A 12,109-nucleotide genomic window follows, 5' to 3' on the forward strand; every position below is an offset into this window, starting at 1 on the left:
AAAAAAAAAAAATAATCAGCTTAATGCCTTTTGCATAGATAGGATAGCTGCTTACAGCTCACGATTTCAACTAATGCCTGCTTAAGGCAGTCTCATACATCTCTAGCAGGTCTGTTTAATAAATGAAATCGTTCAGCTATCTGGTACATTTCTCTGCCGAAGCTGCCAGTATGGCAATTTGTCTCAACTTGAGAATGAAGAGCAGTTTAGGCAGCATGTTCAATTGTATCCTCCTTACTCTGCTGTTCAGGCATCAAGCTCCGAGGGACAGAGGGAGCTTTGTAAGAAATATCTCTGGAAAAGTAACACTTTAAAGCACTCTAGTCATCTGCCAAATGACCGTGTCTTAAAGTCCTCGTTTTTCCAGCACTGTTTTACCTCCCAGTGGTAAAGCTGTAAATCCAGTTGGAGTTGTAATCAAAAATGCAGAGCTGTCTACTGACTTCCCACCACTGCTGGAATTTCTCAGGTACCTAAGTGATTCAACTTTCTCCTGAAAAATTTTGCCATCTAGAAAGAAAAGAGAAGGGGAAAAGTTACATAAGAGCTTTTTAAGTTTGCATTCTTCATATATATTGAGACTCATAGTAGCCAGGTTACATTTTAAGCTGATCACTGGAGGCTAATGAGAACTGCTCAACTCAAACATCAGAAACATTTGAGAAAAATCTTTTGGTTTAGTGATATATCTTTAAAGTTTACTTCAGAACACTGAAAATATTATGACGTTCTGAAGAAATTATATTTAAAGATAGTCCTTGCAGTCATACAAGCAGTTAATAACTGACTTTTGCCATGTTGAAAACAGGCAACTGTTCTCAAACAGCTTCATCTACTAAGGCTCAAAGTATCAAAAAGTACATTCTACTCTTACTCAGAATTTTACATCTCTTCATATTAGAGGACAGACACAGATAAAACAACTGTACTGCCTTTGAAACTGATCACTAAAACTGGAGTTACACAGGCATCTGCAAAAGAAGAACACATTTCAAACTTGGATAATGCTTTCCACATTTACATAAATTATGGTAAGGTTGTACAATGCGACATAAATTATACATCTACTAGTTTCTCATTTTTCAAAAAAACAAGAACAAATTTTTAAAGCTTTTATCACTCATTTTACCAAAGTGATCATCTAGTACAGATATATTTAAGACAGCTGTTGTCCTAGATCTAGACCCCTCCAAGCGCACAGGTACTTTCAGTAACTTGTAAGCAATGCACTGACGGTGCCTGTCAATGACATCTTGCAGTGCAACCCATCGTTTGCTAAAAATGCTCCTCAGGCCTTCGATTTTTCTAGAAATTCAGTGACAGGAAACAAGAAAGTAGATGTGGAAAAAGGACCACGTACACATGTTTCTGAAGAATCTTCATTTACAGGTAAGTTAGATGTTTTACTCTAAGATTTGACCACAGGCAAATGGGTTCATACAGGCAGCTAACGTTACACATTCCATTTAGCAGCATCAATCTTTAAACAAAGTTAAAGACATAACCACCAGAGAGATTATCTATGGCTGTAGATAGAAGAAAGCTCCCCAAGTAAGCCAAGCAAAGCCTAACTATGTCTCTCAATACTGTAAACTACTGTTAATTTACTAAGTCCAAATAGTTCAATAATTTTTATGTATAGTTATTACAATGTAGCAATCAAAGAATATATTCATAGAACAGTAATTTATAAGAGTGAAAGACTGAGATATTAATTCATGACTAGACTTAATCTTATTTATTTGTAGTTAAATGTGACATATCTACCTATGTGCAGGGAAAAGTAGAAGTTGGTAGGATTGTGACAAACATATGTATTAGTGGGAGGGTGAACTGCTAAGAGGAAATTGAAAACCAGTGTCAGCAGTTCCAGGTCTGGGGGAGATCCAAGTACTTCTTCAATTATTTTCACAAATGACCTGCAAACCTCCCGAGGCAGGGACGCAAGGAGCCCTTCTTTATGCTCCTAGAGAGGAAGAACAGTACAACTGTCAGTTAATTGTATTTTTCATTTGACATCATATACTTTTTTCTTTAATTTTAAATTGTCATGCTATAGAACAGACAAGTTAAAAAAAGCTAAAGTAATAAAGCCGGCACTCTTTAGAGAGGAGCTATTGTACCTTCTCAATGTTACTCAAGTCCAGCATACAAAATTCAGGCACAATCAAAAGTCTGCAGATGTTACAGAAGTTTATTTTCAGAACATGAAAATCTTCTACATTTTACACTACTCTGACTTAAAATGCTGGAGCCTTAGGACACAAATCACCATTAAAAGTGTCATTTACTGTCATTCACTGTATTACATATTTGCACAGAAATTAAGATAGTTGCTGATACCAACATGTCAAATATTAAGAACCTTCTGCACAGTGCCATACACTGGGTCTTCTGTATTTCCACTTTAATAGCTATTTTTATAAACAGATGTTTGAGATTTCATTGATAATTATATTCATAATTTCTGCTTGATCAAGCATTCTATAACATTTGATAATGGCTATTGGAAGAAATCTGTTAACTGAACAATGATTTTAGAACAGGACTTCAAGAAACTTGTGGTAAACCTCACTAATGTGAGCATGGTGATTAACTTGTTCCTAACTTCTCCAAATTTCACCTCTTTTTAGTATCTTTACTGAGACTGCTATATGAAAAGACTAAATGAAGTTTTCAAAGAGAAATGTAAGATAGAAAATACAGTGTAGGGAAAAAAGGGATTACAGTACGTGTTTTCACAAATAATACATGCTACAAACAGGAAAACACTTCAAAATCATGCTCCTATGAAGTGTCTATCAAAGGCCTGAAGCGCTTCCCCAAAGCCCTTTTTAGAATGGCTATCTCCTTGCCATGGAAGAAACTACTACTGGATCAAAATTTTGGGAAAAGTGCTCAGACTGAGAACTACAGGCCAGTTGCCCTGTTAGCTCCGGTAAAATTCAGGATAGTTTCTGCTACTTGCACAGTATCTATGTTTTTCAGCGATGAAGACTTCAACTAGTGAGAGACATCTCAGGTCTTTATAAAAGACTCACAGTTTATTTAAGCTCCCACTCATGCATGGATTGGGCAAGTAACCAGGTGCCTAGGTTTTCAGATAGTACCAGACAGTTAAAATCTCTTGCCCCTTTTCCCTTCTGTCCAGCAGTAAACAGAGCACCCGGAATGGAACTATATCAGTTTACAGAATGCCTGTTGAAGATCATGAAATGGGTCTGGAAGCATGGAGGACAGTCTACTGAAGTAGTTTTTTTTCTATAGCATTTAGTCTCCACCACCCCACCTCCAAGTAAAGCTGAGTATTTGCCGAGCACAAAGTAGGATTTCTGAGTGAAAATACCTGCAGAACCTGACAAGTTAACAGGAAGTGATGTACCACTTGAGCTTTCAATAGCTGCTTAATGTTAAACATCTGCTGGTGATGGTTAGCTCTGATAAGGATTTCTAGAGCTGCTAACAGTGTTTCCCAAACACCTTGCTGAAAAATAAAACAAAACAGGAACATGGCTTTAAAATATGTATTTCTGAGTCTACACACTGAGAATAAAAACCAAACAAACAAAACAGTTTAGGAACATAACCAAGTCAAGTTAGTTTTACACCTAAGAAAATGACTAAATGACTGCAAATGATCAGGTCAGAACTAGAAACTATGAGGAAAGTCATGCTCATACAAAACTATGCATATTTTTTATGATTAAGCTACCAAAAAAATTACTTCTTGTCTAAAACTCATTTTGTATACTCTATTAACACCAGATGGTTATTTTCAACTTAACTCCAGAGGGAAGCAGGTCTTCCCCAGTCTTAACAAGTATCCCTAAAAAATTAATCCATTCAACTCAAGTAATTTACATTTACAAAATTTAACACGCTAAGGATACCTGCATCATTGATAATGGGAGCTTGATGCTACTACCAGCTATTCAGAGAAAAGCCTATTAATTTTAGAAAGTTTTAGTAATTACTGACATCTAACTAGAGAAATTAATTTCAGACCTCATAGTAATTATTTTTTTAAATATTGACTTTTAGACTTAAAATCTTTTCCAAAACTGAAGTAATTACCTTTGCTTTAGACCATATCTTCCAGTCAAGCAGCAGCTTTTCTAATAGTTGAACGTCTTGGATGACTGCAGTAGAATCTGTGTCAAGCATGAATTGCCCATTTTCATTTATATAGAGAATCTCATCACTGCAGCATCCTTCTAAGAGTGTCTTGAAGAAGGGGGGAAATTTTTAATGTCATAAGCACAAAGCAGTACTTTTTCTATCCAACTTATTGGAAAAAAAACCCAAACCTTTAAAGAGACAAACTCGTAATAGGGAAGGCATGCATCTACCTGGTCAACTTTGAAAATAGTTATTGAGCCTAGTAACCCTGCTGGAGGCGTTTAAGAAGCTTCTTTGTTATAACACCACCACAATTTAGGGGGGGGGGGGGAATAAAGCTTTTCAAGTGCACTGAAATATTTTTATTAATTGCTTTCAAGTTTAAGCTTGCTCGAAGATCTTGCTCTGACAGCTGCATCCCCCCCATCTCTCCCGAAATCAGGACCTCTCAATACTTCTTTTTTCTCCCCTTACCTATCAGGAGTTACTAGTTCAAGACAAAATGCTCCTACACCAAACTTGCTCCAAATCACTGTTCTGCCTTTGTGAAGACAGTTTCAAATGTAGAACTACACTCACAGAAGTTTCTAAATTTGTGCTAACAGTGACCAAAATATCAGGTTTAAAGAGCACTCTACCTTCAGCATGCGAAATCCAACAATGCATTTCGGTTTGATCAACACTCGATGAATCATAGAATAGCCATTACAATTGTCCATCTCCTGTATTCTCTGTTGATTGTATTTTGTTAAAGATAGTATAAGTTGCAGTGCTAAAGCTTGAGTGTCTTCACAGCTGCTAATCTCTACAACCTGAAAAGGCAAATTTAGTAAAACAGTTTAGATGATAAACATTTAGAAAAAAAGCCTTAAAAACACTTTGTTGCAGTCTTAAATCATAACTTCTGGATTAAATCTGTTTTAGAGACTTTGAGGTTACATATATAACCTTCATTTTTAGCATATGTGTGTATATTCACATATGATATCTCAAGTGATAATTCCTGCTGAGGTAAATGATGATCTGCTAAGAAAACAGAAGTCCCATTACAAGAATCCCTTTTTATGAAAAGAATCTGTTCTAAATAAAATTTAGAATTTTTGCCATGCTACAAAGTCACAAGGTCATGAAATACATAATCACTTGTAAGAATAAAGTCTGTTGTTTACCCTGGAAAAGTATGTTTTCTAAATGTTTAAGAAAAGGTTTACTAAGGTTCCTGAAGGTCTAGACTATCTCTACATAGAAGTGTCAAACACGAAAGTTCTGTTTTGTCCATAAAGAGACAAGCAATTTGATAGATGAAGATCACAGACCATTCTTCACTCTTTGCTTCCCACTATTCTTGAATCCCAAAAGAGAGCGAGTGGTATTTTTACAGAAAAGGTGCAAGAAGGAAATATCACATGAACAGAAATTTAGTTCCAATAGGTTCCCTTCTGTGTTAATTCCCTTCTGTTAATTCTGCTGCACTTCTATACATGTATACCTCTATTGCCTGGCAGCTATACATGTAAACCTCTATTGTTTACTTGCTTTACTGATGCAGTCTGCAAGCAGGATCTGTACCACTTCACATACATTTACATAATGCAGTAACACGAATAACGATTTTCTCCTCATATTTCACTATCAATGTTAAAATCACAGCAGGCAGTGTCTTCATAACCAGAAGCCTGAACGCGTGAGTGCCTCTAATGTGCATTGGTTACTCTTCACACAACTTTCAGAACACTACCATTGCCAGAGGCATACAAAACTAACAAGTTTTAGGCCTACATTAGTAGGCCAAAGATGTGCAATGAATTTAAGTGCTTTTGAAAAATATGATCAGTTCTACAATACTCCTAAACTCTTTTGATATTTAGAAACCTCATCTCTAAATCAGAATGTAACACCACATATTACATACCAGCAGTATTATAAAAACCATACATAATTATAATTAAGTTTCCAAATTAAAACTACCTGTGTTATGCCACAGCTATTTTCCATAAATTTTCTGTAAGAAAAAAAACCCAAACAATCACATGCAGACTAGAGCAAGGCAGCTAAAATATGTGATTTGCTACCCAAGGTCCAAGGAAACTTATATGGGAGAACAGAAACATGCACCCCCCCTTCTCCAAACCCCTTACCCTAGCAAAGAGGAAAACAAATGCACCAGTTCCTCCAATTTCATGTAGTATACCCTGAAGAGTTTTATATTCAACAGGCTGAAGCGTTTTCAGGTGATGAGAGTCCAATACATTGCTCTGAACTTCTTTTAAACTGAAAGGTCTCTGAGAAGGTACAGTTTTCACTTGGCCTTTTAGTCTAATAACGGGTTCATATATGGTGTACTGACCAGGGCAGCATGTGGTATAAACAACAGCAAGACTCTCCTGAAACAAGAGAAGTTTATAAGCTTTTCAAGAAAGTTTAATACAAAACAAAAACAACCACCACCAAAAAAACCCCACACTACACACCAAAAAACCCACACACAACAAACAAACCAACCCCCCCCCAAAACCAAACCCAAAATCAAAAGCCAAACCAACACCCCCCTAAGCCACCAAAAGCCACACACAAAAGCCACTTAACAGCAAGTAGCAGCAACTTTGGCAATTCATTTCTATTTTACCATTAGTGTGCTCTTTAGTTCTGTGTGGATACATGTGCACTGAAATGCAATAGGATTCCTAAATTTTAGTAAATTTTAGCAATAGCTACAGCATAGAAAGTAAAGAAAGGATTAAAAAAATTCCACCAGGGATCCCCCTTTTACTCCCTGAAGAATTACAACTATTTTGCATAAGAAAAGTTATTGAGAAATTTTAAAGAATGTGAGCACACAGAGGTACTGGGCAAATTGTTTTTCCCTTTTTAAAGTGGTGAGTCAAAAATAGAAAGTTATCTATTTTTTAAAAATTCTCCAATTTTTTGGTTTAAGTTTATCCTTTAATCAGCTTTGCCATAAGACGATTTCAATAGAAGTTTCATTACTGCTGAAGAGACTTCGACCAGGACCAAAGCTCCTATGTAAGACTCATTTTCATGTAAAATGTAAAATCATCATATTTGGAAGGTTATTTAAAACAAAAATAATTACATTTAAGGCACTTGCATTCTATACAGAAGTGCAGAGATTAATTCATCACTTGAGCATAGTTCTCCCTGGTTACTTGGTGTTCTGTAAGGCAGAATAAGCTTAGAAGTTGCATGACTCATTTGCTAGGCTTTTTATTTATTCCATTCATTGTTTACCAGGATCATATCCAGACAGAATGACCCTTTGGCCACAGCTACAGAGCTGCTGTAGAACAAAATCAGAAAAATCCCTCTAGTGGAAACAATTCATACAGCAGGAATTACCAATGCATGAAGACAATTCCCCAAATATAGCAGGTTTATTAATATAAATCAGTATTAATTTTATTATAGAAGTCATTCTTTTTCTGGGATAACTATATTTACATCTGCATCTGGCATGGCTGTTTCAGTCAGGAAATTTGAGAAAAGCTAAGATATGTCAGCTAGAAAATGACTTTCCAGTCAAATTTGATGTAAACTTACTCTCCCAAAACCCTCAAAGAATTGGCATGAAGTCTTTTGGTTCCTGTTAAAGCCAGATAAATCCTCCTCTCTCCTCCCCTCTCAGTTTTAATGTTAAAAGGTTAACTAAGCTGTCCTGGGCTACCTTAACACTAATGGAGAGAAGAGCTATGTATTCATCCTAGGGCATTTGGAGGTGCCTTCTTATCTCATAGATTAAATATGCAATTTTATAGATGCTGGAACATCTAGAAATTGTCAGAATCCAACCTAAAGCAAGATGAAATGGCCACCCAGTGTGGAGTTCAATTCCCATTGAAATAAGTGGGAAGAATCCTGCAGTGATTTTAATGAGAATTGGATTTCCTCCTGCCTGCTTTGAGAAAGTGAAGCCCTTTGAGAGACAGCAGGACTTGTGTTCCCAGTTTCTTCATTAGTTCTGAGAGATTAAGAACCATTTTTAAGTAGAAACCTACAATCAAAGGCCCAACATCCACTTCCTTTTTTGCCATGAAGAGCTCTTTAATGTGTTCACATTGTAGAATCTCTTTACTTATATATTTAAAGCAATCAGACGCTGTTTTGCCATGTTTACAAGGCATTACAGATGTGAAGTCTGGCCCACATGTGTATAAGTAAAATGCTTCCTCCGGTCCAATCTTTGCACCTAAAATCCAGAAAAGAAGCTGTTAACTCTTTAGTATACAATAAAGCAAAATTCATACATTGGCTAGTAGACTGCGTCAGAGACTTTAAAGGAAGATCACTGGTTGGTTTTTGTAGGCCCTGCTGATGAAAAACAAACAGTACAGCCTAAAGCTCACTATTAGCTACTGTAGATCGGTGACTGTGGACACATCACACACCAGATCAATTCACTGGCAGAGGCAGTGAAACCAAGTCAGCAAAATGATCTGCATGAACTGAAGACCAACAGCTCTGAATAGTCAATTACAGTTTTTAAAACTGAGAAGTCGCCTATCCAAACCTCCTCAGTTTTCAAAGTGTAGCAAGATTACAGGCAGCTAGTAGTTTAGAAGTGGGTAGGTGAAAAGTTTCCATCTGGGAAAGACTGAGTGCTTTAAGAAAAAAAGGAGAGCAGGTACCACTATCTCTCCAACCCCTCCCTCAAGGTATTATTTAAAGAAACAGAAGTAACTGCAATTGCCAATTACAGCACTAAAAAGAAAGCAAGACAATAGTGGCAGAAGTACACATTATGAAGTAACCAACACAAACATTTGCCTACTGCCTCCCTGATATATTGTGCTGGCAAAAACTGTATTGTTGCTTTTATTGTAGAAGCTTGGCATATTAAAAAAAATATCAAATGAAGTCTTTGTTCTTGGAGGGGGAAGAGAGAAGACTTATTGAAGCAAAAAGCATACAAAAGTACCATTAAATAGAAGCAGATTTCCAAGATCCCATCTACCCGACAATCGAAGCAAGTCTTCTTGAGATGACGTACAATGGCCAATCATACAAAATGTTTTATTACTGTCAGCTGATAAACTTGATTTCCTTGGTAGCGCATAATCTAAATTAATCTCACATTTCCTAAAAATACATATAAAGAAACAAGATTAAATATTAAGTGACCAAAATTGCTAAAGTATCCTGCTTAGGCTTAAAATATTTCTTTGTATTTAGTAGATGATAAGCCATGCTGTTACCAACATTACATTACTAAAGCCATCTTCAACATCAAGGCACCTTAAAACTTAGTTACATAATGATGCATGTATGAAAATACTGCACAGAACAGAGTCCCAGCTAGGGCTGCCATATACACAAGATTTCCTAGATCTGAAATTCCTTCCTCCTTCCCTTTGACCTCAAAGAAGAAACTGTTTATAACACTATACACACTTCTAAACACAAATTTTCAAGAACTTGCACTATTCCTAAAAAGTCAAAAGCCTTTGAATATGCTAATGCACATCATGAAAACTGTGGTTCACATATGCCAGAAAATACCATGTTGAGGATTAGGTTGCTGTTCCCGACATCCTCAACCAGGGAATGTTGTCAGAGCTAGAATGCTGTAGAGCCATGGGCAATAAGCCTGATGATTTCAGAAAGCATCCAATTAACCTTACGTGCATTTACATACACAGACCAATTGGACTGTAAAGGTCATCTGGAACTTCCTGGAAGAGCCTAACCATTAGCAAACTGGCAACTAACTCTCTGTATAGATGTGCCTCATTAATTGCACATGTGCAGAAAGTTGTAGTATTTTTAGTTTCTCCTATATCTCCTATTTTTGGACTTTACTGCATATCAGCATGCACAGATTGAACAATGAGGGGGAGGAAATCAAGATGCTGAAAAATTAACTTTACACAGTTTCAAGAATAAAGCGAAAACAAGTATCATACTTTACAATTCCAGGTTTACATGCAGGAAGAATACCTGTGCAACCTTTTTTCCTAGATAGAGTTTGAGAAGTGTCTTTATAATGTTGCTCATTTACTGACCAAATTCTAAAGGAGTAGCAAAGAATTTTTGTGCTACCTCTAATTGTTCTACAACCTAGCATTTTGGCCACCTGCTTCATATTCAGGACACAAAGGAAGCCTTCACAGTCTGGACTTTGGGAAGAAAGGATGAAAACTGTGATATTAAAAAAAAAATTCCTTTTTCTCCAACCAATGAATATTTCATGCAGGCATAGGCCCACCAAATCTAGCATCAGGTACCTTATTTAGCAGTGTGGGCCTGAAGTTTTCAGTGGAAGGAGCAGTACTTTGCACTGCCAGTTAGATCTTGTCTGAAATATTTTTTTTGAAACTTCTCCCCTGTCCATCTCTCTCAAAACGATTACCTTCTCCCCATCTCTTTTCATTCCTCCTTAGAATGCCATTGCTAGCACATGAACTATACCTCCTTAACTCAGATTCTTAATTTAAATGGAAACATGTCTACTACTAACTTCATGCCATTGTTTTCTGGATCTTACTTAGGATTCTGTAGTACTTGCCTCTCTCATTTCCTCATGATGAACCAAAACACTGATGTCTGCAGCGGTTCATGGTGTGAACTGAAGATTCTCCAGGCAACCAAGACAATTCTGGATATTTCTAAGGATTTCCTAACAGTGTAAGACAGCTCTCTCCTACTCGCAGAAGACTACCCAACCATGACTTCAGTTTGCACCAAAATAGCACAGATGTTTGTCTACCAGGGAACATCTCAAAGATGATAAATATCTAGGTACAACTAACGTATACTTTACCTCTGACCAGAAATCCACAGCAACAGCTTTCCATGGATATTTTTCTTGCCTTCTGGCTGCTGCAGATATGTTATTGCCAAATGCTGCCACCTGCCCACAAGGAAGATGTTCTCCGGAGATTCAGCCTGTGCCAGCAGACCAGCTTTCATCTCATCGTTTGGATCCATGCACATACTATCAAAACAACAGAAAAGGAAAAATAAGCGTACATGATTTCAAATTTACAGTTTAAGCCCCAAATCTGCAATTTTTAGCCTCAGTTACTTTGAGATTGCATTCCTTAACTTTCACAGATGATTTTTTTGATCACAATGCTATATTTAGAGCGGTCAGCATAAGCAGGGAAATTCTCACATTTCAAATTTCAAATTTAATTTGTTTGTATAGTTCTGCTTGCATTTAAGGTATTATCTCTATTTTACAGAGAAGATAAATACAGTTTATTGAAAAAAATGCAGGTGCTTTGAACACCACAAAATAAAATGTTCCAAAATTGCAGCTTTAGACCCATTTTAAGGATACATTACTTATAAGAACTAAATCAAGGCTAAAATATGTTCAGAAGATTAAACTCAAGATTGTTATAGCAAGTATTAAGTAACAGCAATTTTCACACCTGAGGTGTGAAAACCTAGCTACAAAACCTTTCTGCTTATCTTCAGACATTTATTGGGCCATTTCATTAATGTGTGAATTGCTACCTTGCATTGCATTGTTTATGACTGAGCTTGCATCTTACTTGGATCAATTATCTATATATGATTACATCAAACATGCAAGAGCAGAGACTAATACTTTGAGCAAGTAAACCTGTAGATCCGTATGCAATAAACTTACTTGATGTTGCCATCACTGTGCAAGATGACTCTACCATAGAAATTAGTTCTCTATGCTCCACCAGTACTCTCTGTAACAAGCTGCTACTGGAAGTAACAATACATATGTTCACAAGACTGCTTTTGGATTAATACACCATACCGAAATATGAATGCTCCAGTATTCAAGTCTGCCCAGACTTGTATCATCAGTGCTTTGGAACCCAATGAAATTACATGAATACAGCCATCTTCGACAAGCTTATCTCCAAGGCTTAGGTATTCCATTCCTATAGACTTCGTTTCTTCTGGAAATATAACCATGTTTATACACAATTACAATACAACACAACAATGCCTGTCCTACCAGCTATCAAGTGTGAAAAGAAATCATTCCTGT

The 12,109-nt window shown here is 36.6% G+C and overlaps 1 protein-coding gene across 9 annotated transcripts in view; it reads right to left on the reverse strand.

Moving 5' to 3' along the window:
• LYST (lysosomal trafficking regulator) overlaps positions 1–12,109 on the reverse strand; it is an 82,772-nt gene that overhangs the window by 34,365 nt on the left and 36,298 nt on the right. For 8 of the 9 annotated variants that reach the window (XM_030500279.1, XM_030500275.1, XM_030500274.1 and 5 more), the window contains 11 exons: positions 11,873–12,017; positions 10,895–11,068; positions 9,053–9,213; positions 8,133–8,323; positions 6,258–6,503; positions 4,758–4,931; positions 4,075–4,224; positions 3,347–3,484; positions 1,768–1,966; positions 379–510; positions 239–292 (listed from right to left, as the gene is read on the reverse strand). In XM_030500279.1, coding sequence (XP_030356139.1) covers positions 239–292; positions 379–510; positions 1,768–1,966; positions 3,347–3,484; positions 4,075–4,224; positions 4,758–4,931; positions 6,258–6,503; positions 8,133–8,323; positions 9,053–9,213; positions 10,895–11,068; positions 11,873–12,017 — 1,764 coding nt within the window. The remainder of the gene's footprint in view (positions 1–238; positions 293–378; positions 511–1,767; positions 1,967–3,346; positions 3,485–4,074; positions 4,225–4,757; positions 4,932–6,257; positions 6,504–8,132; positions 8,324–9,052; positions 9,214–10,894; positions 11,069–11,872; positions 12,018–12,109) is intronic. The other variant, XM_030500280.1, reaches the window with a different exon arrangement.

This window comes from Strigops habroptila, chromosome 10 (genome assembly GCF_004027225.2).
Source record: "Strigops habroptila isolate Jane chromosome 10, bStrHab1.2.pri, whole genome shotgun sequence".
In the NCBI taxonomy this organism is placed as follows: domain Eukaryota; kingdom Metazoa; phylum Chordata; class Aves; order Psittaciformes; family Psittacidae; genus Strigops; species Strigops habroptila.